This window comes from Microcaecilia unicolor, chromosome 3, assembly GCF_901765095.1.
Source record: "Microcaecilia unicolor chromosome 3, aMicUni1.1, whole genome shotgun sequence".
Lineage (NCBI taxonomy): Eukaryota > Metazoa > Chordata > Amphibia > Gymnophiona > Siphonopidae > Microcaecilia > Microcaecilia unicolor.
In genome coordinates, this window is record NC_044033.1 from 263,342,466 (window position 1) to 263,367,633 (window position 25,168).

A 25,168-nucleotide genomic window follows, 5' to 3' on the forward strand; every position below is an offset into this window, starting at 1 on the left:
AAAACAGATGTCCTATATTGTGCCATTCTTCTTACTTTTATAGGATACTACCATTCACATGGGTAAGAGTACACTACTGCATGTGAATGGCAGGAGCATATCTAACCGCTATTCTGTAATTACGTGCTAAAAGGGCTTAACGCATAAATGCAAGGGGGCATTCATAGGAGAGGGGCATGGGTGTGTGACAGGCAGGGCTGGCATTTACTACTATCCATGCATACATGCCGAATTTAGACACGCTCATTTACGCCAGACACGATCAGGCTAAGTTTGCGCAGTCACATAAGCCAATGCTGGTTTACGCTACTATTCTATAAAAACACTTATTTGCATTATATGTTCTTATAGAATGGGCTCACTGTCCATGCATATATGGTGCTTAAATGTTATAGAATTGCCTTCTTAATGGCTACAAAACAGGTGACAGTAAGGGCTCATGCGCTAATTTTTGCTAATGGCAGCACGTTCATGGCAACATTAGCACATGCCCATTAAATCAGAAAATGAAAAAGATCAACTATTTTCTCACGGCGGCAAAAAGTGGCTTTAGCGTGCGGGAAAAGACCCAAGTAAAGGTGCGCTAAGGCCACTTTCCCGCAGCTTTGTAAAAGGGTCCCTTGGTGTTTTGGACTGGTCAATAAGGGTGGTTCAGGCTAAAAATACTTCACTTTGTTTAGCCTCCCGTTTTACAGGATTTTTCATTTTACTTAGGATTTAAACATTTTTCACTTTCAGGGGCAGTGTTTTTACTAATGCGTGATATGGCACTATGACATAGGAAATACCCGATTTTTTTTTTGGGGGGGGGGGGGGGGATTTATATTGTTTTAGGTTAAACATAATAAAATATGACAGGAAATGTCACTTATATTTCTGATTTTGTTTCAAATGAATATACATCCCTACTGGTCAAGTCAAAGTACTACTGGTAAACTCTACTGAAATGGGGCAAGGACCATGTTCCTGCAAGAAAGCCCTCAAATGCTGAAACAAGTTCTGGATGGAAGAATAGGCCAACATTCCAAAGGGGTGATGCAACAGACTGAGCAACAGGTACAGGAAAGCTGAAGTTATTGCTGCTCAAGGAAGTGCCAGCAGTTACTGAATGAAGGGTTCACACACCGTTGAATAAATAATCAAACTATAACCCTTTTTCTCTGTCTTATCAGGGTTTAGATATTCATGTTTTGATTATAAACTGTGCTAAAGTACAGACCACCCTAGCGGCTTACACTCTCAGCTCTGCATTTGGCTTTTCTGCTACCAAAGTCATACAGCAAACAGTGTCAACTGACAGCATTACAAAACTAAAGGCCATCCAGAAAATAGGTGCTGTGCTTAATATGAAGTTTAGAAAAACAAATCCCACACACTTTACTGCATGCACAGGGATAAGGTTGAGCAGCACAAGGCAAGTGTGTCCAGAGAATGTTTCACCTTACACATCATGGCTGACACAATGCTGTGACAACCTACTTTACTCTGTGCCCCTAACAGCACACAAAATAGCCATATGTATTATTTCACTATTATACACCTAGTTAGGTGGTATTTACATAAATATTACAACTCTAAAGGGACCAAAATGGTTGGAACAATCTTACAAGCCTATACTTAATAGAAAATAAAATTTACAACACTAAATCTGTCCCTGGCAAAAAACGTCATGAAGAGAAGATTGAACTCTTGGCTATGACGAGTGGTTTTTAGATTGACTGACATTGTGTTTCAAAAGCTTCTTCTCAGATTCCACAGGAAAACTATTTTGAAAGCAAGGCATCTTAAAACTGTATAGCTATCATAGGCCACGAAGCTAGGCAGGACCTCACTGGGTCCGGTCACATTAGCCACAGTTTTTTTTCCTCACTGTGTTTTTTAGCCCATTTGCGAGTGAGCTCCAGGTACAGGTCCGGCTTGTGAGGCAAGTAATCCTGGTAAACTACCTTACCTCTTTTGGGAACAGCTGTTTCAATCTGGGTTCCTTCATGCCACTCGTTAAATGAAGTAATGGAAATAATGTCAGGCCTCACATGAAGTGCTGCGCTTAGGGCAGTCTCATAATATTTCCCGTTGACTCGGTTCCGCGTGTTCTGGCTGTTCCAAGGTCGAATGCTGGTGTCGACATACCCTGGCCCCACGCTTGGGATAAACAGGAGGTTGTTGCTGTTGCAGAAATCCTTCAGACCCGACCAGTTGTGATGAGATGACCCATAAGAGAAGCCGTTGGTGGCAAAGTAAGTGTAAATCCCATCAAATCCACTTCTGTGAATTTCATGCTTATGTTTTTCCTCTACAAGCAACCCAATGAAAATTCCATCATAAGGGGTATTGCGAATGTTTTGGGATCCAGAGGTGGTTAGTAAATTGGCCCACATTTCAGGGGCTGTTATGTATGAGTCATATACATAAAACATTGGAAGAGTTTTACCAGTGCTCGTCTTATACCTGTAGAAAGCTGGATGGCTTCCATATCTGTGTGCCAAAAGAAGAAATGGCATTTAGTTACAGTTCATGGATTCCAACTATCATGACAATAACATCTGACACACAACCAAGCTTAGCGATAATAAGAAAACTTTCATATACTTTCAGAGTGTATTCTCTAGGATGCGCTACAAATACTTTTGGTCCATCAGTTTCCTTCTGCTGTTTTGGGGTTCCAGCTCAATCAGAAATGGTTCTGGGGACCAGCAACATGAGCCTTCATTTGCAACTACATAAAGATTCCCCCTCCCAAGTCACTTAAGCCCAGTTGTTAAAATGGCAGCTTCAAGCAAGGGCACTGCCACTTAACCAGCCTCACTACTAATTTTTATATATATTTTAGATTGAAAGATGTTGTGAAAAATAGGAAATGGCCTTGGGCTTTAGGCTTGTTTGTTGGGACTGACTGGGATTGGGCCCCAGCAGTATGGAGATATATGATGCCACCTTGGCAGGTCATCCTACTGTTGCCGAGGGGTTATAGTTGGAGAGACTTGCCCTCCAACTCAAGACAGTTGTCACCCACACAAGTCATGTGCGGTTAGTCACCAAAGGTTTTATAGCAAAATAAAACTCTAAGACAAATTGAAAACAGCTACAATGAGCTGAACCTATGTGTTGGCAGGCAGAAAAAAACAACTTAAGCCGCCTATCTACTAGGACCAGAACACATTGCAGAGGTGTCTCCAACCTCAGTTCATACATTTCATCTAGCTTGCAAATGTGTTTACAATATTATTTATCTCCCAATATTCAAAGGGACCCCTGTCAGGCCCATTAATGACCAACATTTATTTATAACCTCAGCACACTGAATATGAGCTGCTGTTAAGTCTACGAAGAATTAGTATGATAGGATAGATTAGTGTTGTTGCTTCAATCTGCATATCTTTGTCAATGCACCACAAAGGGAAATATAAGAATACACAGTTAAATCAAGAAGAGACATTAAATAATAAATTATTTTCTCTCCTGCCTCAAGAACTGTGTAGTTCAAGTTTTTTCTCCCTCACCCCCCCCCCCCCCCCACACACACTTTAAATTCTTTTTGGTATTTTCAAGAGAAGCAAATCATCAAACGAGTAACAAAGCAAGAAAACTACAAAATGAATAAATCCCTTTACAGTATGTACACAAGAGTGATGCAAATCTGTAATAAATAAATACACAAAATGAAAGGTAAAGAACTCGTGTACACAATATGAATTAAGGCTAAGTTCCATTCAGCTAGAGGCATACCACTCCACAAAGGGTTCCCATCATTTTTCAAATGTAGCCAGGCACCCCTGTTTAAGAGCCGTCAATTTACTCAAATAATAGGCTTGCCATAGTTTAGGTTTAATACTTTCCACCTGTGGTAAGACACAAGTCATCCAACACCATACCACTCCTTCTCAAGAGAACCAAACAAGAAAGTAGTATTCTAAAATGTCAAAATGTGGGTTGGATAAATCAAGTGGTACCAATGCAACAGCCATAAATTTTGGGTCTCCAGAAACACTTGTATGTAACATGTGAGAAAATGTTTTTATCCAATCCGCCCACAAGGCCCGGATACTAGGACACTCACACCATATATGCCCCTCCCGTACACATTCCCTCCAGCAATTGGGTGATACTTGGATCAAAATAATGAGATGAGTCGGGTAAGTAGACCATCGATATAGTAATTTATCTCCATTCTCAATAAGATTAGCTGGAGATGAAAATCTTAAAAAAAAAGTATTATCATGAATACTTTGATAATCCTTTCACAATAGGGCCCTCCCATGTCAAATTCGCATTTAGTCACATAGAGGTTTCATCTGTCCCTGCTTAAAGAGCATGTCATATATATTAATTAAGAGATCACTATTTTCTGAAAAAGGCCCAGACACAACGTTTCTTCAAAGAAATGAGCTTACTGCTCAACCATTCTTGTACAGGTTGGGAACACAGAAGGTGCTCGACTTAGAAATACAGATGGTGATCAGGAGCGGGGAGAGAAAAAAAAGTCAGGCTGCAATTGTTCAAAAGACAGTAATGTCCCTCCAGCACACAAGTCCCCTGTTCTGGAGATACCCTTCCTTTCCCAAGCTTCCAGCACCCTATTGTCCCACTGTGGGGCAAAGAGTGAAAGGGCTTTCAATGGAGCAGCTAAAAATAACCATTCGGTCCCCACCTTCACTTTAGCCTATATAGACATAAGATGCTGCAAGAAAGGAGAAATCCTCTCCTTTCTGGCTGAGTTTTGATTCCCTAGGGACCCCAAATCTAAACCATTGCTGAGATGGTAACATGTAGCGATACAGACCCAGACCTTCGGTGAGAGGGGCCATACCAATCTAAAAGTGCCCTTATACCATAGCCTTATAATACTTCACAAAATCAGAAACCTCCATCCCACCCTGGGATCACCTATATTGTAAGATATAACCTAGAGATCTGAGAAGGCCTCTTTTTCCATATATACAAAAATACTTTCCTTTGCAACTGGTGCAGACTGGCCTTCAGGATTGCTACAGAGAAGGTCTGGCAAAGGTACAGGAGCCGAGGCAGTATCATCATTATGCAAATAGTGATACGTCCTAGCCATGTATGGTATAATATAGACTAATAATCAAGAGGAGTGGATAATCTAATATAATAATTTGCTTCTCCAACATTCCAATGTGTCTCACTGGGGTCGTAACCACCTGCTGACATCACTCCTCCAACGTTCCAATGTGTGTCACTGGGATTGTAACCACCTGCTGACGTCACTTCTCCAACATTCTCCGTCCCCCCTCCCTCCCAGTTCCATGGGACCCTGGAACTGGGAGGGAGGGATGGAGAGACAGAGGGAGGGGGGACCCTGGAAATGGGAGGGAGGGAGGGGGACCCTGGAACTCGGAGGGAGGTGGAGGGGGCAGGGGAGAGATGCCGCACATGGATGGATGGAGGGGGCAGGGCACAGAGGACGTTGCCTGCATATGGACGAATGCAGGGGAGGAAGGGGACCCTGAAACTCAGAGGGAGGGAGGCAGGGAGGGGACGACCCTGGAACTCGGAGGGAGGGAGGGGGACAACAACCCTGGAACTCGGAAGGAGGGAGGGAGGGACGACCCTGGAATTCAGAGGGCGGGAGGGAGGGGGGACCCTGGAACTGGGAGAGGGAGGGGGGACTCTGGCATACACTCTCATGCTCACACACACACTCGCACCCAGTCTCACTCTCTCTCTGTCACACACACACACACTCGCACATTCACTCTCTCTCTCTCACACAGTCACTTTCAAACACTCTCTCAAACATACACACTCCGAGGAAAACCTTGCTAGCGCCCGTTTCATTTGTGTCAGAAACTGGCCTTTTTTACTAGTTCTGGTAATAATTTGCCAGAATTAAGTTTGTACAAGGAGTGTATAATCTTCACCCCCAAATATTGGATGTAACCTCTAGCCCACCTAGAGCATTCATCTTAAATCCAGAGAGCTTACCATATTCCTGTAACTCAACTAACATTTTGGGAAGAGAACAGCATGGATACCTTACAGTGAGGAGGATAACGTCTGCAAATAAAGACATTTTAAATTCTTCTCCCACCTTGGACCCCCCCCCCCCCCAAATATACTGATGACAGCAAATTTGTGCTGCCAAGGGCTCTACTACAAAGGCAAAAAGAAGGGTGTTCCTTGACGAAGATTCAAGCTATCAGAGTATTCTACCCCCACCCCAAGCCCCCATACACTCTTATTCCAGTGGTAAGGTTAGAGTACAGAGCCAATATCTATCTTTTAAAATTGGGGCCCAAATCCTAACTGGATCAGAGCTTGCTGCATAAGCTTCCATTCTACCCTGTCAAATTCTTTTTCAGTGTCAACGGTTAGTCGAGTTAAGGGGATTCCTCGAGACTTAGCCAACTAGATAAGATTAAAAGTACGACAAACATTAGCGGCCGTAGATCAGTGGTGTTCCTAGCGTGGATGGCACCCGGGGCGAATCGCCGATGCGCCCCCCCCCCCCCCCGCCTGCGAAATGACACCTTCCCCCCTCCCGGCAAAATGACACCCCCCGGGTGCACGCCGCTGGGGGGGGGGGGGGGGTGCCGCAGCGCGCGCCTGTGGGCTCCAACTTCGCGAACTTCGCTGCAGCTCCCTCTGCCCCAGAACAGGAAGTAACCTGGCCAACAATTTAACATCTCAGGTGAGAAGAGAGATTGGTCTATAGGAACCACATAATGTTGGATCCATACCTGGCTTAGACAATACCGTTATCCCTTGCTTCCATCATAGATGGAGGGAGTGCACCCCCTTGGAGAACAGATTTAAATGTGGAAATAGTCTCTGACTTCCTTAGACTGAACTTTCTGTTCAAGTATTTGAACATGATCCTCCTTAAGTTTTGTTAAGTGGGCTTTCTCTAAGTAATCCTATTTCTCTATATCAATTGGATGGACCTCTGAGGAATATAACATTTGGTAAATCTGAAGAAAGCAAATGCCTCAATCGATTACGTTTCCAGGCCAGATTACTCTTATCAACCCTAGCAGAACTGATTGAAATTTGTAGTTTCTTTGCCTTGAGTTGGTGTGCTAACAGTCAACTAGCTCTATTTCCCTCCTCAAAATATAATCTGTCATCCGCAACTCAGAGTTAATCTTATCAGCCCACACGTTTTTCTGTTGATCTTGCAATTTAGAGAGTTGTAAGTGAATTTGTGGAGAGAATTTAGTGAAAAGTTGTTGTTCTCCCCAAGATTAAAAAAAAAAAGATATAAGTTCAGCATCCTGTTGATTGTTCTTACATTTTAAGTCTGGCAGCCCATTTAATGAAATGTCCCGACAATGGCTTTAAACCCATCCCAGAAGGCCCCCAAGGAAGTACCTGAGGGGAATTGCGGGCTAAGTATTCCTTGATTTGTGCAGTAAGGTCAGCCATCTCTTCCTCATTATCTAACAAGCCCAGAACTATAGCAGCCGACAGTGGGGCATGATCTGACCACACAATTGCTTCCACTTCAGAATTTAACACAGTAGGGATTAAGACACTATCGAGGAACAGGTAATCTATTCTGGAATATGACCAAGAAAAAAGAAATACTGAGTAGAGTTGGGATGGAGGGTCTGCCAGGTGTTCAAAATTTTCAGCGTTTGTTAAATAAGCAGGTATGAGTCCTTATTTTCAAAGCACATAGTAACCTATGTAACTTTGAAAGTCCATGTGCTTTGAAAATGAGCCTCATAATAAACTCCAACAGTAGCTGAAAATTCTTCTCCATGACACACAAACTGATGTCGGTGCACTGGCTATGTCTGCCAAGTCTCACCAACGTGGTAAAGCTGAATACAGGTGACTGACATGCAGACCGTATTCAGAGTTAGATCAAACACCAAAAAAGCAAACAACAGCTCAAGGCAAAGCTGGCTTTTTGTTTGTTTTTAAACAAATATCCCCAAGGCAGGTTTTCAAAATTCTTCTTTTTGCACTGCACAAACACGGAGGTTGTCTCTTTCAGCAGGCTAGTATACAGCAGTTCACTAAAGGTAAGAAATATTAGGGCTCCATATTCTTCCCGACAGATATACATCTATATTATGTCCATTAATGTCCTCCCTCCCCTCTCCCCCCCACCAAAATGCAAAGTACAGTAGAACTAATGCTTCGCTATCACAGGTATTGCAAATAAAGCCATAGAGTATGCAATAATTTTAAACTGATCACACAGAACTTACTTGTCTATAATATATTTGACATGGTTGTACATACTGATATCATCTCGACCTTTGTATGGCTCAATATGGAATGCGACCTGTAAAATAAACATTCTATTAGATGTCAAACAATAGCAAGCCTAGAGTCAAGTGCTATTATGCAGGACCTGGATTTGATTCTCTGGTGAGGCTTCTACTTCCCAGGGCCAAAGATATAAGATACAAACAATATTCACAGACCTAACGGTATCAGACACTTTGCAGCAGTGAGCCCCAGTGGGTAGATTGTGTTCATGATAGTTGGGTTTCACAGAGCACTGCTTAAAGGGGACTATTTGCCACACACTTTCAGGTGGCTTACATGTGCTTAAGATAAAAGGTGAATGCTGGTGTATCAGGTCTACTAGAAACCTGCACGGAATAAAAGCCTTAAGATTGAAGTTGCTGGTGGACATTTGTTTCTTGATTATACCGGGAGCGCTCTCCCTGGTGACAGGGGACAGTACCAATATGATGGTGATGGTACAGGGATGGAAAAGAATTCACCAGGGATGGTAGCAATATGATGAGCATGATGAAGTGGGGATGGAACAGAATTGATGGGGACAGGAACCAGATTATATCCCTGCAAACACCTCTAGATTCCAAGCAAATGGTATTTCTGCTTTTAACAAATTTTCTGTAATGCATAAAGAATGCCTTTCCAAAATGTATCATAACACATTCTATAAAGTAATAGGATTGTTTCATTATACTTGCTGACTTACATTTCAGAAAACCTCATGTCCAATCTCGCAGGAAGGAAAGGGACAGGCGGAGGACTGGGAGAAGAGGGCAGGCAGCGCAGGTCGGGCTGGCTGGGAACTTCCGTTCCGGGCGGGACTTCTGGCGGGTCAAATATTGTGGGTGCTCGAGCACCCACAGAGTCGGCGCCTATGCTACCAATAGTGCGGGTACACTTGCCGCCACCTCAAGTGATTTTGTTAAGTGTACCTGTGCTACTAACACCAGTAGCGCAGCTACTGTAACATCAGCTTGCAGCACCCACCTATCCTCAATTGATAACTGACCCCAACACAATCACATAACCCCTCCACTGGAACAAAACCCCTCCCCCCAGCACTTACCACTGTAGCCTTGATAGTTTAGAGGACAGGGCAGGAGTGGAGAAAGACTAGGGGACTGTTCTTGTACATCCATTAGACTTCCAGGGTTACTGGAAGCCCCAAATTACTCAAATTCCCTAAAAAATCAGAATATTAAGAACACAATAGCCATAGTAAGTCAGACCAATGGTCCATCCAGCCCAGTATCCTGCTTCCAGCAGTGGCCAATCCAGGTCACAAGTAGCTGGCAGAAACCCAATTAGTAGCACTATTCCATGCTACCAATCCCAGGGCAAGCAATGGCTTCCTTCATGTCCATCTCAATAAAAGACTATGGACCTTTCCTCCAAGAACTTGTCTAAACCTTTTTTTCTACCCAGCCTAACTATTCTTTGAGGAAAATAAATATTTCCCCCTATTTGTTCTAAAAGTATTCCCATGCAGTTTCGTTGAGTGTCCCCTGATCTTTGTACTTTTTGAATGAGTGAAAAAACGATTCACCTCCACCCGCTCCACACCACTAAGGATTTTGCAGACCTCAATCATATCCCCCTCAACCCTTTTCCAAGCTGAAGAGCCCCAACCTCTTTAGCCTTTCCTCATATGGGAGCAGTTCCATCCCCTTTATCGTTTTGGTTGCTCTTCTTTGAACCTTTTCTAATTCCACTATATCTTTTTTGAGATACAGCGACCAGAATTGAACACAATACTCAAGGTGAGGTTGCACCACAGAGCTATACAGAGGCATTATAATATTTTTGGTTTTATCTTGCATCCCTCTCCTAATAATTCCTAACATCCCGTTTGCTTTTTTTTAGCTGCCGTCGATGTGCATCACTTTGCATTTGTCTACATTATTTTTATTTTTGTTACATTTGTACCCCGCGCTTTCCCACTCATGGCAGGCTCAATGCGGCTTACATGGGGCAATGGAGGGTTAAGTGACTTGCCCAGAGTCACAAGGAGCTGCCTGTGCCTGAAGTGGGAATCAAACTCAGTTCCCCAGGACCAAAGTCCACCACCCTAACCACTAGGCCACTCCTCCACTTAAATTTCATCTGCCATTTGGATGCTCAGTCTTCCAGTTTCCTAAGGTTTTCCTGCAATTTTTCACAATCCGTATGCATTTTGAATGTTTCGTGTCATCTGCAAATTTAATAACCTCACTTGTCGTTCTGATTTCCAGATAATTTATAAATATGTTAAATAGCCCCGGTCCTAGTACAGATTCCTTCGATACTTGACTATTCACCCTCCTGCAGATTCTCTCAAACATATTATATTCACTATTTTCTTCCAAGTGTCCACAGGCATCTAGACAGAAGCTAGGCAGATAGGAGGAAAGGCCAGGGCCATTTCCAGTGATCGGCATCGAGTATCCAGGTTTTTTTTGGCCCGCTTAATCTTAAAATCAGCCAGGTCAACTGGTGCTGGCCAGTAAGGTTTACAGCAGCCAAAGATACGCCTGCCATTTAGGCAGCCTGATTTTTCTGCTAAACTTAGCCAGCCAAGTGCTGAATATTTGCAGGTAGCTGGTTATATATTGTGATATAGCCAGTTAGCTGCTATGAACTAAGCGCTAATATGTCTCACACTGAATATTAGCACTTAGCTGGCGAAGTGCTATTTAACTGGCCAGGAGCCATTCCCGGCCACTTAAATAGTTTTCAATTGGCTGGAGTGTCCAGAAAAAAAAACCGGACCCCCCCCCCCCCCCCCAACATTTTTCCAAATAACCAAAAAACAAATGTACTATTATTAAAAAATTATTATTTATAGGCGTTACTGCAAGATGCTATAAAAACTGGATGATCTCTGTTTTCAAAATGTAATCATTCAGGAAGTGACCATTAAGATCTGTTTTAGCAAAATGGCATTTAGCAAAAATGATAATGTTGCAATTAAATTTTAGCGACAAAATAAGGCATATGACACAAAGCATTTGCTAAGGGAGTTTCCTAAAAGATTCAACTACTATTAAAAATGGCCAAAATTGGGGTGACCCCTGTATAAGTCGAGGCTATAAACAAAGGAAAGAATAATCGAAAGGGGCGCCCAAGTTTTCCTGAGGACATCCCGGAGAAGGGGCGGAGAAACCCGTATTATCGAAACAAGATGGGCGTCCATCTTTCGTTTCGATAATACAGTCGGGGATGCCCAAATCTTGACATTTAGGTCGTCCCTAAAGATGGTCATCCTTAGACTTGGTCGTTTCTGATTTTCGGCAATAATGGAAACTAAGGAGGCCCATCTCAGAAACGACCAAATGCAAACCCTTTGGTCATGCGAGGAACCAGCATTCATAGTGCACTGGTCCCCCTGACATGCCAGGACCCCAACCGGGCACCCTAGGGGGCACTGCAGTGGACTTCAGAAAAAGCTCCCAGGTACATAGCTCCCTTACCTTGTGTGCTGAGCCTCCCAAAACCCCCTACCCACAACTGTACACCACTACCATAGCCCTTACGGGTGAAGGGGGGCACCTAGATGTGGGTACAGTGGGTTTGTGGTAGGTTTTGGAGGGCTCACATTTACCATCACAAGTTTAACAGGTAGGTGGGGATGGGCCTGGGCCTGGGTCTGCCTGCCTGAAGTGCACTGCACCCACTAAAACTGCTCCAGGGACCTGCATACTGCTGCGATGGACCAGAGTATGACATTTGAGGCTGGCATAAAATATTTTTGAAGTTCTTTTTTGAGGGTGGGAGGGGGTTAGTGACCACTGGGGGAGTAAGGGGAGGTCATCCCTGATTCCCTCCGGTGGTCATCTGGTCAGTTCGGGCACCTTTTTGTGCCTTGATCGTAAGAAAAACCAGACCAGGTAAAGTCGTCCAAATGCTCGTCAGACACGCCCTTTATTTTCCATTATGGGTCGAGGATGCCCGTGTGTTAGGCACACCCAAGTTCCACCTTCGCTCCACCTCTGACACATCCCCGTGAACTTTGGTCGTCCCTGTGACAGAAAGCAGTTGGGGACGCCCAAAATCGGCTTTCGATTACGCCAATCTGGGCGACCCTGTGAGAAGGACGCCCATCTTCCGATTTGTGTTGAAAGATGGGCGTTCTTCTCTTTCGATAATAAGCCTGATAGTGACCCCACCCCTTACAGTAGAAAATGCATAGGAAATGCTGCACAAATGGTCCATGACCCCCCAATAGGCTATGTATGATGTTTCGCTCACTGTCTTACCAGTGTTGGACAGTATGGATGTGTGGGTACTTACATACATGTCTGGTGGGATAGCCCAATTATTCTGAGGTAAAAAAAAGAAAAAAAAGAAAAGAAAAGGCACAAATTTAACTAAAATATCAGGGATGCAAGTAGAAAATGTGCCATAGCTTTACTATCGCAATGTATGCCACAGGGGCTAAGAAGAATACATGTTCCTTGTTGACGACCTGTGGAACTGCAGCGAAGTGTGAAATAGTACGATAGGGCTTAGGAGACAGTCTTCTGCCTCCACAATGGACTCCCTCATCCTGAGGATCTGAAATATTTACATTTTTAGTTGATTAGTGGCAAGGCGGAGGAATCAACTTGAGAACTTTGACAGAGTATGGGACCCCTTTCTGAGATGGGCCCAGAAGAAGCTGGACTTTGCTACCACAGCAAGACATGCATTACCTAAATTTGGGGATGTGCATATTTGTTGGGTAACAGAGGGGGTAAGGGTAATATGATTTGATATACCACCTTCCTGTGGTACAATCAAAGCGGTTTACATTTAATTCTCTCTCCCTAATGGACTCATCCATCTAAATTTTGTAGATTTTGACAGCTTATGAAGTGTCATACCCCATCTCTGGGTAGACAGTGTCTGCAGTTCAAGCAGCATCGCAATCCTCACTCCCAGCTGTGTACCTTCAACTCTCACCAGGACTGCAGAGATATACCACTTAAGGTCTGCTCTAGAGTCGCCATCTGACTCAACTTCCTGTTTCAGCATGGACAGGAAAGGTCAGAGGGTACACTCCAGAGCAAACCTCAAGCGGTATATTTCCGAGGTGCTGATGCTGTAAGGAAAACAGTTGAGAACTGAAGGTACATAGTCTGCGGAGGGTGGCTTGCGATGCCACTCGTGCCTCCAACAGGAGTGCAGGGGGAGGGAGTTACTGCTAAATTTTTAGTTTTGCTTGTACAGGTGTTACCTGCAAACAACCCTGGGTATTTGATGGGGTTTTTGTTTTACCTGAATGTCTCAACTTATAGTCAAGTATATATTTCAAAGGTCATACCAAATGTTTAAACAATTACAAAAAGTATTTTGAAGCTATGTAAGAGGTCCTGTTTTTTCAGTGCACATTCTAATAATTAAAATCAAGCACCTAATAAATGTCTCTGAGACCTCTACAACACTACCTTCAATTTGTATTTATGGGCTCTGTCCAAAATGATGGGCACCAAGTCATCAGTCGACTCTCCGTTCTCATCTGCCATACCAGGTGGGTACCAAGAAAGAGCGACAACTCCTGAAAGACCAAGATACAATGATTCCATTCATCCTAGACACAGGGTGTACCTACAACTACAAGAAAGCAGTTTTACTTTCTGTAAGAACAGACTTTCATAAAGTTAATTTTCTCTCAAAATTTGCAAGCATAGTTCTTGAATGGTCAGCTATAGTTATACTGCCCTGCAATGTAAAACTATGTTACATGTTATCTGTAATCTCCATAGATCTTCAATATTTCAGAGGCAAAAGGCAGTAAGTTCACTGCAGAGAAATCAAGGAAAACATGTTTTCCCCATTAATCAAATTATCTTCACACAAATCGGCCAAAATGGATGGACTTATTTCTGAAATTGCAGGGCAGTACTGCACTTATCACCCATCTATACTTTCCTTTCAAAGTACATCTTCCCCTCTAACTGGTTTACACTGTGTTTGTCAGTATGGTGGTGGTGGGGGGGGGGGGGCTGGACTAGCTTCAGTACTATGGCACTGTGAGGTAAGCATCTACAGACTTCTGGTAGATGGCAAGATAAAGGATGCCTTTTACACAGCTTTTTTTTTTTTTTTTTTTGTGAGGAGGCAGAAATGGAGCTCTAATATCCACTCCACTAACGGAAAATAAACAAGTCAGCTAGCAGGAATACATACAATTCATAGAATTAGGAATTCCTTCTTAAAGGGCTTTCTGAGCTCGTCATTAGCTACCATACGATACCTGTTTTAACCTTTAGCACTATGATGACTACCCCAGAGTGATCCAAGACCCTTTCCTTCTTGACATTAGAAGTTCTGATTTCTTGAATACCAACATGGCTTTGGTTGAGGGGATAGGCTGTACTCCTGTAATGTCTTCTGAAGAAGCAATCTACATAGATGCTATATGCATAGGTTCTTGGATATGTTATGCTGCAGTGAGAGTGACAGGCTTGTCTGTGTGAAAGAGACATTGTGCTTTCCTTCAACTGCTCACACTGTGTACTTACAGATGTATACAGGACCTGCTGTGGAGATGCTGAAGCAGCTATACTTGACTCCACCCAGAAGGCCTGATAAGTAAACAGGTTCTTCTACTGTCTGTCTCTCATCACCTGAGTCTACTATGTACTTGACTGGACCATAAGGGACAATTGCTGTTTCACCCATTTGGTGCCAGCAAGCTCTGGTACAGCCAAAGAGACTATTTCCAGAACCTTGACATTTACATACAGGCAGATATGATCTTAGAAAGCCTTAAAAAGACCAATAAGATTGGGATTTTCACTTTTCCTGGGTTATGCCCATTGCCTTGGCTTTTAACTTTGTAGCCAACACCTGAGCATGCTGTTTTGAGCCTTGGGCTCTGATCCATCCCCATTATATGCCATCTTGTGAGTTCACATACAGAACCCCTGCCCAACTCAAAGTCCTCCTGTATAGGAGCATAAACCTGCTGGAGCTTGTGGTCACTGTAAATAATTCTCTCATACTCTGTCAAAATGTTGTGAAGCCAGAAGCTTGAGACTGAACTGAGAGTTGGTGACCCTTCTCACATTTGTGAAAGCCATCTCCAAAAAGATTACACAAGGTTGCATTTATTCAACCTTTGGCCACCTCAAGTAGCATTATTGTATGGCCTAGGAGCATTGGGCTGTCAAGCCACAGCTCCATACTTCTGGGCCACATGTTAAAAGGGCTGACACCCTCCACAATAGCCAGAGCACATCCCTGAAAGATCCTACTCTCACAAATCAAGGACCATCCTTTTACTGCCACAGCCAGACCCTCGCCAATCCAAATGGCCTCACCTTGTGGCTAACCCCTCACCAAGGCAGTAACCCTTCCTTCAGCCCCCCCCCAACCCCCACCCACAGGCTGTCCTCTAGGCCTACCTTGAACTAAGTCACTAGTGTCTACTGCTGCAGGCAGGAGCGATAAACCATTGCCCCTGCCCTCGCTAATGGTAGTCTCACAGTACTAATGCTAGGGATCATGTTTCTGTATAAGGGCCATACCACCCTTCTGTATAAGGGCAGAGTTACCAATAGGAGTAATGTTTCTGTATAAGGGCAGTAGATGCCTTTGTACAGAAACATGACCCCTAGCAACAGGCCACAAGACTACCACTAGAGGTCACCAGCACCATTTTAGAAGGCGGTACTGGGGAGAGCAGGATTGACTGGGGAAACTAGAGATTTAGACTAAGGTAGGCCCAGGGGTTGGGGACACTTGTGGTGGGGGCCATATGTTCGGGGGAGTACTCTGGTCACAGCTACTGAGAAGAGTGCCATCCCCTTTAAAGAGATGGCCCAGAGTCATCAGGCTGTGGCTTGGCCTCCTCATGGGCCTAGGCAGTAAACTAATCTATTTAACTGGTTATAACATGGCTTCTGGTATGCACTTAGTCCCATAGTATAATCAGCTGCTTTACATGGATTTGCATGTCACATCTCATTAATATGTAACAAGAGGTGACAATTATTGCTGAGTTACGGCACCCCAACCAGCATTAGAGCCCTTTAACATGTGTTTAAAGGGCAAATAACACAGGTTCCTGTCCTAACGCACCTTTGGTCCCCCCTTCCATTTCTCTTTTCCCCTTTCCCCCTTCCCTGTTTTGGTTAGGTTATGTTTTATTATTCACGGAAATGTGATCCGCATTGAACCGAAAGGTATATGGCGGAATATAAATTTATTGTTAATGTTAAAGGTCACTTTGTACTGTAGCTGAGTAAAAAGATCCCCCGAGTATCTTACCAGAAACAAGGTGTTGAAATTGTTTCATAGAAGTATTAAAGAACTTTTCAAGTTTATTCCAGTCAAACGCACTATACCTATAAACTATTCCAATAGAGTAAAAGTGTGTGCTCTCAAGTGGATATCAAAATAACTCAGCTCCACATTTGTGCACCTTAAAAATGAAGCCCTAAGGTTAAAAATAGGAAAATGAATCAAAATAATCTGTGATATTTTGACAGCATGAAAACGAGGCTACCATACTTTATAAAACATTATCAACTCCTATTCTCAGTGATATAATAAAAGAACTTATTTATTTATTAGGAATTTTGTTAAAGATAAATAACCAGTCTGCTACAAGGATTAGCATTGCCTGCATGAGTAAATAATATTTAAATATGATGACAAAAGTAACTGATTAGTGGCTTTGTAAAAATAAGCATTAAACAAAGTGGGGGGGGGGGGGGGGGGGGAACTATAAAATAAAGTGCACAATAAAATCATTGAAATATAAGTACTAAAATCTTCTGAATGTGCCCCAACCAATTCAGATATGATATCAAAGCCAAGCTGCACAGACGTATCTTAACAAATGAAACTTTGGACTTATCCTGGTCAGACGTTCATACATACAAGCTCTCATCTCTATCCCAGAAAGAAGGGACTATACAAGTTCTGATAGGTATTTAAAATGGTGCATTTGCGGGCCTGGTCCATTTAATCCATAAAAAATTATTTACCAATATATAAACTGACTACAAAAGAATAGCCTAAAAACTACAGAATGAAAATAAAAAAATTACAAAGAGATTAAAATCTGTTTTAAACGGCATCAAAACAAAGTTAATACATTTGTAAAACTGCATGAATAAATCTAATCAGCTATGGCAAAAAATTACTTTATTTCTGGCGTTTTCTGGTGCATCTTCATGTTCATTTCTTTTCATGTTAAAAATGTGTATTAATGACACCTAGGGCCCTGTTTACTAAGATGCACTAGCATTTTTAGCGCATTAATAAACAGGGCCCTCAATGTAGGTAGTGACTCAGGCTTCAAAAAAGTAGTACTGAAACAATAAAATGATATGGCTATGCAAAAAATCAGAACAATAAAATTTAAAAATTTGGAAAAATAAAACAGAATGAAAGGGAAAAGAAGAAGGAAAAATGTAAGTGTCATTACACATCTGCACCTGTTCAGAATGTAAATATTAGCTTCCCACAGATGTGCGCTCGCACTTTTGTTCTGTTCAGACACATGCACATTACCGCCTTTATTTACTGCTTCATTTAATGTGATACGGTGATTATTTTTGATAATATAAAAGGCAAGTTTAGAATGAGATGTGACAGATTTGAAAAATATTTATTTAAAAATAAGAAAATAAGAAATGATCAATAAAGCGTATAGTGGTTTGGAGCATACTGGTGCACCTTTATTTACCACTTCTGATGATTCTTTAAAAAAAATGTAATTCACTGAATCTATAAGGAAGTAAGATTCAGGTTATATCCACAATAAGTTCCTAAAAAACATATATGGTTTTAAAGTTGCAGGCACTTGTGCTGGTCACTGAAAAATTTGTTCTCTTAGGCTTCCGTGGCTGCTGCTGCGATTGTTGCAGTTGTCCTGGTCTTGCCATTTCTAAGTGGAACCCACGTTTCAGCCATCGTACTGTGGCTTTCTTCAGAGTATGCTGCGAGGTGGGAAAATTAGGTTCTTACCTTGGTAATTTTTTTCCTTTAGTCATAGCAGATGAAGCCATTACGTATGGGTTATGTCCATCAACCAGCAGGGGAGATAGAGAGCACTCAAACTTTCACAGTGCCCTCTTGGCCAGCTAGCTCCACTGCCTCTTCAGTATTTGAAGCTTCCAAAGCAGTATGGCAAACCGCAATGGGAATCACAAGAGCTTTCCTCACAGCGAACGATGGCCCATCACAAGGGCATGAACTCATAAAGGAGGGAATGCACATCCTCCTGGAGGGAATAAACTCATCCTCCTTATTGTATAAGTGGAGGGGAACACACGCGCCTCCTGGAGGGAATCACACATCCTCCCAACACACTGGAGGGAATGAACTCATCCTCCTATTTATAGAACTGGAGGGGAACACACGCGCCTCCTGGAGAGAATCAACACATCCTCCAAATAAAAACATGCTGGAGGGAATGAACACATCCTCCTAAATTTAAACTGAACATGAATCCTGAAGATTGTTTTCCAACTTTCTCCCAAGGAAGGAACTTCAGGAAATTAGAACAGAACCTGAAAAACAGATTCACAGCATACAGACAATCATACAGGGAGGGCTCATGGCTTCATCTGCTATGACTAAAGGAAAGAATATTACCAAGGTAAGAACCTAACTTTCCCTTCCTTGTCATCAAGCAGATGAAGCCATTACGTATGGAATGTAACAAAGCAATCCCTAGATAGGGTGGGAACAAGCCACACCACGCGCTAGCACTTGTGCACCAAAACGCGCATCCCTCCTGGCAGCCACATCCAGCCTGTAATGTCGGGCAAAGGAGAGCTTAGAAGCCCATGTTGCTGCACTGCATATCTCTTGAAGAGAGAGTGCTCCAGTTTCAGCCCAAGAGGAAGAAATCGCTCTAGTAGAATGTGCCTTAAAGGCTACAGGCGGAACCCTGCCGGCCAGCAGATAAGCTGAAAAGATAGTTTCTTTGAGCCAGCGGGCAATAGTGGCTTTAGACGCTGGAGACCCTCTGCGAGAACCGGATAGCAAAACAAACAGATGATCAGAAGTCCTGAAAGAGTTAGTAACTCGCAGATACTGCAGCAGAGTCCTGCGCACATCCAAAAGGTGCAGCTGCCCAAAAGATTCTGGAAACTCTTCCTCTGAAAAAGAGGGCAAGCAAATAGGCTGGTTTAGGTGAAAGACTGAAACCACCTTAGGCATAAAGGAAGGCACGGTCCGAACCGTGACTCCGGACTCTGAAAATTGCAGAAATGGGTCTCTACAGGACAGCGCCTGGAGCTCTGACACCCGTCTCGCCGAGATAATGGCCACCAGAAAAACGGCCTTCAGTGTCAAATCTTTCTCCGATGCTCGCCGAAGCGGCTCAAAAGGAGATGCCTGCAGGGTTTTCAAAACTAGCCCCAGGTTCCAAGCTGGACAGGGTGCTCGCACTGGAGGTCGGAGCCGAAGCACCCCTCTAAGAAACCGTGCTACATCTGGGTGAGCAGCCAAAGACACGCCTTCCACCTTACCACGAAGGGAGGCCAATGCTGCCACCTGCACCCGCAGGGAATTATAGGCCAAGCCTTTTTGTACACCTTCCTGCAAAAAGTCCAGAATCGGCGAGACAGGAGCCCGCATTGGAGCAATGGCTCTGGAAGCACACCAAGACTCAAACAGGCACCAAATCCTGGCATAAGCCACGGAAGTGGACCGCTTGCGGGCTTGCAGGAGAGTGGAAATAACTTTATTGGAAAAACCTTTATCCCTCAATAGCGCCCTCTCAATAGCCATGCCGTAAGACCAAAGCGGCCGGCGTCCTCCATGGCTACCGGTCCCTGAGTCAACAGGTTCGGTACCAGAGGTAATGGCAGAGGAGCCTCCAGGAGCATCTGTCGGAGGTCTGCATACCAAGGTCTCCTTGGCCAATCCGGGGCGATGAGGACCACTTCTCCTGGGTGCAGCCGAATCCACAAGAGCAGGCGCCCTATCAAGGGCCATGAGGGAAACACATAAAGTAGACCCGGAGGCCAGGGTTGAGCCAAGGCATCCAACCCCGCCGAGCGAGGATCTCTCCGTCTGCTGAAGAAGCACGGGACTTTGGTATTGGCACTTGTCGCCATTAGATCCATCACGGGCTTGCCCCATTTGGCACAGATCTGCAGGAAAACTTCGTCTGCCAGATTCCATTCTGCTGGATCGATCTGATGCCTGCTCAGATAATCGGCCTGCACATTGCTCTGACCTGCAATATGAGCTGCCGACAGACACTGAAGATGTAGCTCGGCCCAGTGGCAAATCAGTTCGGCCTGCGTGGCTAGTGCTCTGCACCTTGTTCCGCCTTGTCGATTTATATAGGCCACCGTTGTCGTGTTGTCCGACATCACTCTGACAGCCAATCCTTCCAGGGTCACTTGAAAGGCCAGAAGCGCCTGAAACACCGCTTTCAACTCTAGGCGGTTGATGGACCACTCCGACTCCTCGGGTGTCCATAGACCCTGGGCATGCTTCCCCTTGCAGTGTGCGCCCCAGCCCTTCAGGCTGGCATCTGTTACCACCAGGCACCAAACGGGGAGCGTCAGCGGCATTCCTCGCCGCAGCATGCTGTCCGAGAGCCACCACTCCATGCTGAGTCGGGCCGCAGGGAGCCAAGTAAGTCTGCATTGGTAAACCTGAGAAATAGGAGACCATCTCCGGAGTAGGGAATACTGTAGAGGTCTCAGGTGCGCTCTCGCCCAGGGTACCACTTCCATCGTGGCAGTCATCGATCCCAGCAGCTGGACAATGTCCCAAGCTCGCGGGCGGGGCATCCTCAGGAGCAGACGGACCTGATTCTGAAGCTTGCACCACCTTAGCTCGGGTAGGAACACATAGCCCGAGACTGTGTCGAACCTGGCCCCCAAAAACTCTAGAGATTGTGAAGGGGACAGGTGACTTTTGGCCATATTGACGACCCAGCCTAGAGATTGCAGTACTGAGACCACTCTGGCTGTAGCTTGTAAGCTCTCTGTTGCAGAGTCTGCTCTGATGAGCCAGTCGTCTAGGTACGGGTGAACCCTGATACCTTCTCGCCTGAGAAAAGCAGCTACTACCACCATTACCTTCGAAAAGGTTCGGGGAGCTGTGGCGAGGCCAAAAGGCAAGGCCCTGAACTGGAAATGTTTTCCCAACACTGCAAACCTCAGAAACTTCTGGTGCGGGGGCCAAATCGGTATGTGCAAGTAAGCTTCTTTCAGGTCTAGAGACGTGAGAAACTCTCCTGGCTGTACCGCCGCAATGACGGAGCGCAGGGATTCCATGTGGAAATGCCGCACTCTCAGGGACTTGTTCACTTCTTTTAAGTCCAGAATAGGGCGAAAGGACCCACCTTTTCGCGGCACCACAAAGTAGATGGAGTATCGGCCACAGCCTTGCTCGGCGGGAGGCACCGGGGTCACTGCCCCTAACTGAATCAGACCTTGTAAAGTCTCCTCCACCGCCGCCCGTTTGACGGCAGAACCGTATCGGGACTCCACAAACACGTCTCTTACTGGGGCGTTGAATTCTATTCTGTAACCATCTCTGATCAGGTCCAGAACCCACTGATCTGAGGAAATCTTGGCCCACTCCTCGACAAAAAGGGAAAGCCGTCCTCCGATGACAGGCATCGAGGAGAGGGCCGGCGCACCATCATTGAGAGGGTCGCCCCTGAACTCCTGGTCTTGAGCCACCGGCTGCGGAACGCTTGTCCGAGCGAAAGGAGTTCCTCTGCTGACCACGGGCACGTGAAGTGAACCCAGCAGAATGCCCCGGGCGGTACCTTCTAGCTTCACGGAAGCGAGGTCTGTACGAGGAGTGGACCGCCTGGCCCTTAGAGGAAGGCCTCCGCCTATCTTCGGGCAAGCGCTGGGGTTTTGGATCACCCAGGCCTTTCACAATTTTCTCCAACTCCTCACCAAATAGGAGAAGTCCTTGAAAAGGCAACTTCACCAACCTTTGCTTAGAGGCCATGTCCGCTGCCCAGTGTCATAGCCACAGACGACGGCGAGCCGCCACTGCTACTGCCATTTGTTTAGCCGAAGCTCTGACAAGGTCATAAAGGGCATCAGCCAGAAAGGACAAGGCCACCTCCATCCGCGGAGCCACATCCAAGAAGGGCTCCGCTCCATCTCCGGGCTGAGCCACTGCCTGTTGCAGCCAAGCTAGGCAGGCTCTAACAGCATAACAGCTGCATGCAGACGCCCGAACAGTGAGACCTGCAATTTCAAAGGACCGTTTCAATGCTGTTTCCAGCCTACGGTCTTGAACATCCTTCAGGGCAACACCTCCTTCAACAGGGAGGGTAGTTTTCTTTGTCACCGTAGTGACTAGGGCATCCACTGTAGGCATTTGAAAACGAGCCATATGTCCCTCACGCAGAGGGTATAAATGCCCCATAGCCCTGGAAACTCTCAAAGGTCCCTCGGGGTCAGCCCACTGAGCCGAAACAAGCTCTAGGATGGAGTCATGCAAAGGGAAGGCCCGAGCAGCTTTCTTGGTACTAGCCATCCTGGGATTACCCGAGGAGGCCATGCCACTGTCAGGATCTTCAATCGAGAGGGCCTGCATGGTATCTGAAATAAGCGCTGGCAGCTCATCACGGTGGAAAATCCTCACCGCGGAGGGATCATCCAGATCCTGTGGTAAATCTGCACCTGACTCTGGTTCCTCAGACCAAGAACGTCTGTCAGAGTTCTCCGAATCCTCACACCCCGACCACGGGGGGGAAAAAGGTGCACCACAATCTGAAGGGGAATTAACCCTTCTGCGCTTATCTTTAGGCCAAGCATCCAGGAAAAAAGCCTCACTGGGCAGTCCCAGGCCAGAATCCATCGGGGGGGGGGCCAATCAGAGGAGCCTCAGGCGACCCTTGAGGAAGGGCTCTTTTCATCATGTATGCTTTATGCAGCAAAAGCACAAAATCCGGGGAGAAAATCCTGGGCACCCAAATCCTGTCCGGTGCTAGCCACTCCTGAAATAACCTCATCTCGAGGTGCCCCACCCGGCTCAGGTCTCTCCGTGTCCACGGAGGCCGCACCATGTTGTGTAAGCAAAATGGCGCCCGCTGCCAGCTCAGAGCGGGAAGAAACATCGCTCGCCATGCTCGGGCCAGCTCCTACGCCAGTACAGCATGTTGAATAAAAGCATAAAAATGTTGAATAAAAGCATAAAAAATTGAAGTGGAATGCTTCAAAAAACATGCAGAACTAGCTGTTTCAACACTAAAACCTCCTGGGACATGATGGGGCCCACATTAGCCAAAGGCAGGCTCCAGAAAGTCTGTGGATAATGGGAACCAGATGCAGCATATGTTCTGCTATACATTAAGGATTTATGGTATGTTACAGCCTGCCTGCATACAGCCTGCAAGCACGTGATATCAGGAGAAGATTATAAGGAGAGGGAACAAAGAAATAAGTAAGCATTTTGAATTTCTCTTTGTCTGTGTATAGCATTTTGATTTGCCTTAAGCTTGCTGTATATTGCTTGTGTGTAGATATGCTTTGAGTACAGAAATGCTTCCTGACTACCCCTATTGATGGTAATCAGTTTGTACACTAAACAAATGAGTAAACTTTTTATATTAAATATTCGTTTAGCCTTTTCTTCAAAGTGGCGAGCCAGCCAGGAGTAGGCCGCACACGGAAAAGAGAAGGCGAGACGAAGGACAAATTAAGTTGTTGTTAATGAAGTTTTTTACAGGATTCTGAGAGAGAGCAAGCGTTGTTTAAAGCCTGATTTCTGTGCTCCACTGATGTGGGATTGATCAAACTACTGACGTGGACATACAGGTGATAACTCCTGGGCTTGCTAAAAAGAGAAATAAGAAGACGCGTGAGTAAGCTTACACTGTGGCCTTATTACTGGTATATTTGTTTAGCTTTGTAGTTTTCTGTTTTGTATATTTTCTTTGTTTAAGTGCATTAGTATATTTTTGTAGATTGTGGCTTTATAGGAGAAATTGTAATAGTCAGAATACAATGAAAGGGAAAGGGGCAGATAAGAAAGAAAAGCCTCCTGTATATGCTATGTATTTAGATTTAGATAGTTCAAAAAAATGCTCCCCTTTGCAGCATGTCATAGAATTATTCCCATTAGAAAAAAAACAGATTGAAAAGATACATGAGAAATGGATCAAATATGATGCAAAAGATTCTGTTTTGAGCTGGTCTCAGGATGGATCGTTTGATCGTCCAAAATTATTATCTCTCCTGGAATACTTACAACAAAATAAAAAGAAGAAGAAAAGCTTAGAATGCAGATGTAGAAAAAAAAAGCAGCCTTTGGTTCAGCCTGAAGGTTGAGGAATGTCATCTGGTTTTGATTTAGAAAGGTCAGGAAGAACTGAAATTTTCTTTGTTCCTTTTAAAAGATTGTTTTAGATTAGATTTAAATAAGTTTGATTTTGTCTTATAAGGTGATCTCTGTTTATTTTAAAATATGTGTTATTCTGTTTCTAGTTCTCTATGTGGAATGTCTTTGCAATTTAACTTTGTTTGACTCTTTTTTAAGTGAGATTCCTGCAGTGTTAAGAGATCATCTGGCTTGAATTAGTCACAGTCCTAGCTAGTTCTGTGTGTAGGGCTAATAGGTAAAAGAGGTGATTTAAAATCTTTAATAACATCTGAACAATATGATTTGTCAGCAATTTGGTCACTATGCTTCAGAATGTTATCAGAATGCAGGAATGCCCCAAGTACAAATGCAGACGCAGCAAGGATTAATGCCACAAGTAGTAGGGATACCTGCGAGTGCCCCGCAGACTGCAATACAGCAGCCGGCGACGCAGTCACAGGGACCAGGAGCTGCAGTACAGAGACAGGGTACTGTAAATGCTTTTCCAACTTGGCAGAATACTCCAGACCAATGCTATTGACTGGAAGCAGACCAGTGTCAGGAAGAGGGAATGATTTTCAGGTTAGACACAAGGGAACCCTTTATTACATTGACAATTGGCAAATATGGAACTCCTGTGAGATTTTTGATAGATACAGGGGCGAGTACCTCTGTG

The 25,168-nt window shown here is 44.6% G+C and overlaps 1 protein-coding gene across 6 annotated transcripts in view; it reads right to left on the bottom strand.

The window, feature by feature from the left end:
- Positions 1 to 752: 752 nt before the first annotated feature.
- The window catches only part of MANEA (mannosidase endo-alpha), a 47,450-nt gene continuing 23,034 nt past the window's right edge, over positions 753 to 25,168 (bottom strand). For all 6 annotated transcript variants that reach the window (XM_030198043.1, XM_030198042.1, XM_030198041.1 and 3 more), the window contains exons 4-6: positions 13,626 to 13,735; positions 8,181 to 8,257; positions 753 to 2,475 (exon numbers count right to left, since the gene is read on the bottom strand). In XM_030198043.1, coding sequence (XP_030053903.1) covers positions 1,842 to 2,475; positions 8,181 to 8,257; positions 13,626 to 13,735 — 821 coding nt within the window. In that variant the 3' untranslated portion in view covers positions 753 to 1,841. The remainder of the gene's footprint in view (positions 2,476 to 8,180; positions 8,258 to 13,625; positions 13,736 to 25,168) is intronic.